The 2,564-nt window shown below is 59.7% G+C and overlaps 2 protein-coding genes across 2 annotated transcripts in view; both read left to right on the forward strand.

Moving 5' to 3' along the window:
* Window positions 1–100: 100 nt before the first annotated feature.
* Window positions 101–1,596, forward strand: SPRG_04906 (NEK protein kinase; the record flags this gene model as incomplete). The annotated part of the gene is made up of 7 exons (XM_012344046.1): window positions 101–391; window positions 443–548; window positions 650–762; window positions 812–1,040; window positions 1,087–1,338; window positions 1,384–1,457; window positions 1,503–1,596. The coding sequence occupies exons 1-7, from the start codon at window positions 108–110 to the stop codon at window positions 1,594–1,596; spliced, it is 1,152 nt and encodes a 383-aa protein (XP_012199436.1). The 5' UTR covers window positions 101–107.
* A 471-nt stretch (window positions 1,597–2,067) lies between these two features.
* Window positions 2,068–2,564, forward strand: part of SPRG_19696 (hypothetical protein) — a gene marked incomplete at both ends in the record, with an annotated part of 1,030 nt that continues 533 nt past the window's right edge. Inside the window, 2 exons of the mRNA XM_012344130.1 lie at window positions 2,068–2,216; window positions 2,268–2,524. Coding sequence (XP_012199520.1) covers window positions 2,068–2,216; window positions 2,268–2,524 — 406 coding nt within the window. The remainder of the gene's footprint in view (window positions 2,217–2,267; window positions 2,525–2,564) is intronic.

The following is a 2,564-nucleotide window of genomic DNA, read 5'->3' on the forward strand; positions in this document are numbered from 1 at the left end:
ATCTTTCATCGACGATGATTATCCTATGCAGTGGTGTACACTATATCGTCGCTGTGCAGGGATCGAAGTGGTGGCGAGTGGCTATTGTAACGACCAGTATAGAATGGATGGATCCTCGGTTCGAGACGGTACGAACGCTCGGGCGGGGCAGCCACGGTGACGCGGTCTTGGTGCGTCACCGCGTCTCGGGCGCACTCGTCGTCGCCAAGACGATCCACGCGCCACTCGCAGCGTGCCATGCCGAGGTCGACGTCATGCGCCGGCTCCAGCACCCCAACATTGTCAGTTTGATCGAATCGACGACGACAAGTGACACCGGCGACCCCGTCCTATTTCTCGAGTACGCGGACGGCGGCGACCTCCACACGTTCCTTTTGCAGCACAGCGCTACGTACACTCTATCCTGCATGACCGGTCTGTAAATCGATCATTTGCTGCGTAGGGCGGCGCGGCTTCCAGAAGCCCACATCGTGCGCATTCTCATTCAGCTCTCTCTGGCGCTGCAGTACCTGCACGAACGCAACATCGTGCACCGGTCCCTTCGCATCGTCGACGGTGTATGTCCTCACACTATTGATTATGCGCGTAGGGATATCAAGCCCCACGTACTACACACACATGTCCTCAACGATGCACAACGTGTCGTTAGAATATCTTCTTGACGGCCAGTGGCGTCGTCAAGCTCGGCGACTTTGGCGTTGCAAAAGCACTCTCGCACACGCTCGACTTGGCAGCGACCCAAGTGGGCACGCCCCTTTATCTGTAGTTTGTCCAACATCTGCCTGCACCGAGTGCATGCCTTTGGTATTAGATGCCCCGAGATTTGTGACGGCAACGAGTACAACACGACGAGCGACCTGTGGGGCCTCGGGTGTGTTCTGCACGAGCTCCTCACGTTCGCGCCTCCGTTCCAAGGACGCAGCTGGCCAGTCATTGTCCAAAAAATCGTGACGGCGATGCCGAGTCCGTCGATCGATGGACACTACTACTCGCCCGACATCATTGCACTCGCCTCCCAACTTCTCTCCAAGACGCCACACGTATGCGTGCTTCGTAAGGCGACCAGCTATCCAAGGTCGGTGCTAGGAGCGCCCAAGTGCCACCGATATTCTCGCCCGGCCCTTCATCCAACGCCACATCATGCACCTTGTGAGTGCAGCGACGTGGGATGCGCTGCCAAAGCTACAGGCAGACCCTCCGCCCCGCCGGCCAACAAGCTTGGCCGCGGTCCTTGACGGCATGCCCATACTTTGTGAGAAACGCGCGACTTCGCCCAAGCGACGTGCGCTGCCCGACACCCTTGACGACGCGGCTCGTCGACAGTTTCACGAAAATCAGGTCTGTACCATTATGGACGTTATTGTCCATTGGAGGATCGTGTAGCGCGCGGCGCGCGCCTACAAGGAGCGCATGGACGAGCTTCAAAAAGGCCCAGCAGTCGTCTTCGATGACGTCTCGTACGTACGATGGACTCCGGTTCTTCGTTTGCTGATGGCGTCTAGTGAAACGTCGCCCGAGCCGGCGGCCGCGCCCCGAGACAGCGCGTACAAATCCTTGGACAACTTGGTGCTTTTGCTCATGCTGAGAACGCCGTAGACATGGTGTCTACGAAGATTTGCTGGCCCAAGAACGCCGCCGCGTCTTCCTCGAGCGAAAGGCGCTGCAAGATCGCATGCGCGCGCTGCAAGCGACGAGCCAGCTCATGCCATCATAAAATCTTCGTTGTACTTCGCGTAGCCACGTTGAAGTTGCGTGCTTCTAGTCGGATCTGCCGGCAGTGAAGACGGCAAATCGCGGGCAGTGCAGCATGTATTTGAGAGGTGTCGATGCATATATGTGTACCCAAGGAGGCATGTATGGGTTCTTCGTGGCTTGCTGTCGCAGCGCGCGCTCCTTTCTGGCTGCACAATCGTCGGTTTAGAAGCACCATCCGGAAATATGGTCTGGTATACGGATATTATGCTGCCCTGGGTGGCGTGCAAATAGACGGTCGCTGACCTCTGGGACTTGATACATATGCTGGGTTTCCAGCAGCTTCTTGATCCATCCGAAATTGACCGCAGGACCATGCTGACCTCGACGCTGTCGCGCTGCCGCCTCGGCCTCCGCTCGCTCCCGCGCTCGTTCTGCGCCCATGCGGCGCCAGCCGCGCCCGTCGCCGCCGACCCCAGCCAGACGATCCTCACGAACGCGCTGCGCCACGTCCAAGCCTCGGGGTATGCATGATGCCACATGCCGAGGATGATGCTGACGCATGCGTGCTGTAGCTGGACCATCGAGGCGCTGGGCCAGGGCGCGCAGGACGCGGGCTTCCCGTCCATCGCGCATGGCATGTTCCCGCGCGGGCCCATCGAGCTCGTTGAGTTTTTCATGGACGACTGGCAGCGCCAGGTGCAGGACGCGCTGGCCGCCGAGCCTGTCGACGGCGAGTTTGTGCCGACGGACCGCCTCAAGCGCGGCGTCCAGATCCGCCTCCAGCTCCTCGCGCCGTATTTGCATGTGTGGCCGCAGGCCATGGCACTCGGTGCGCTGCCGCAGAACGCGCCGACGACCATGAAGAAGCT

Source organism: Saprolegnia parasitica (genome assembly GCF_000151545.1).
Source record: "Saprolegnia parasitica CBS 223.65 unplaced genomic scaffold supercont2.16, whole genome shotgun sequence".
Taxonomy (NCBI): Eukaryota; Oomycota; class Saprolegniomycetes; order Saprolegniales; family Saprolegniaceae; genus Saprolegnia; species Saprolegnia parasitica.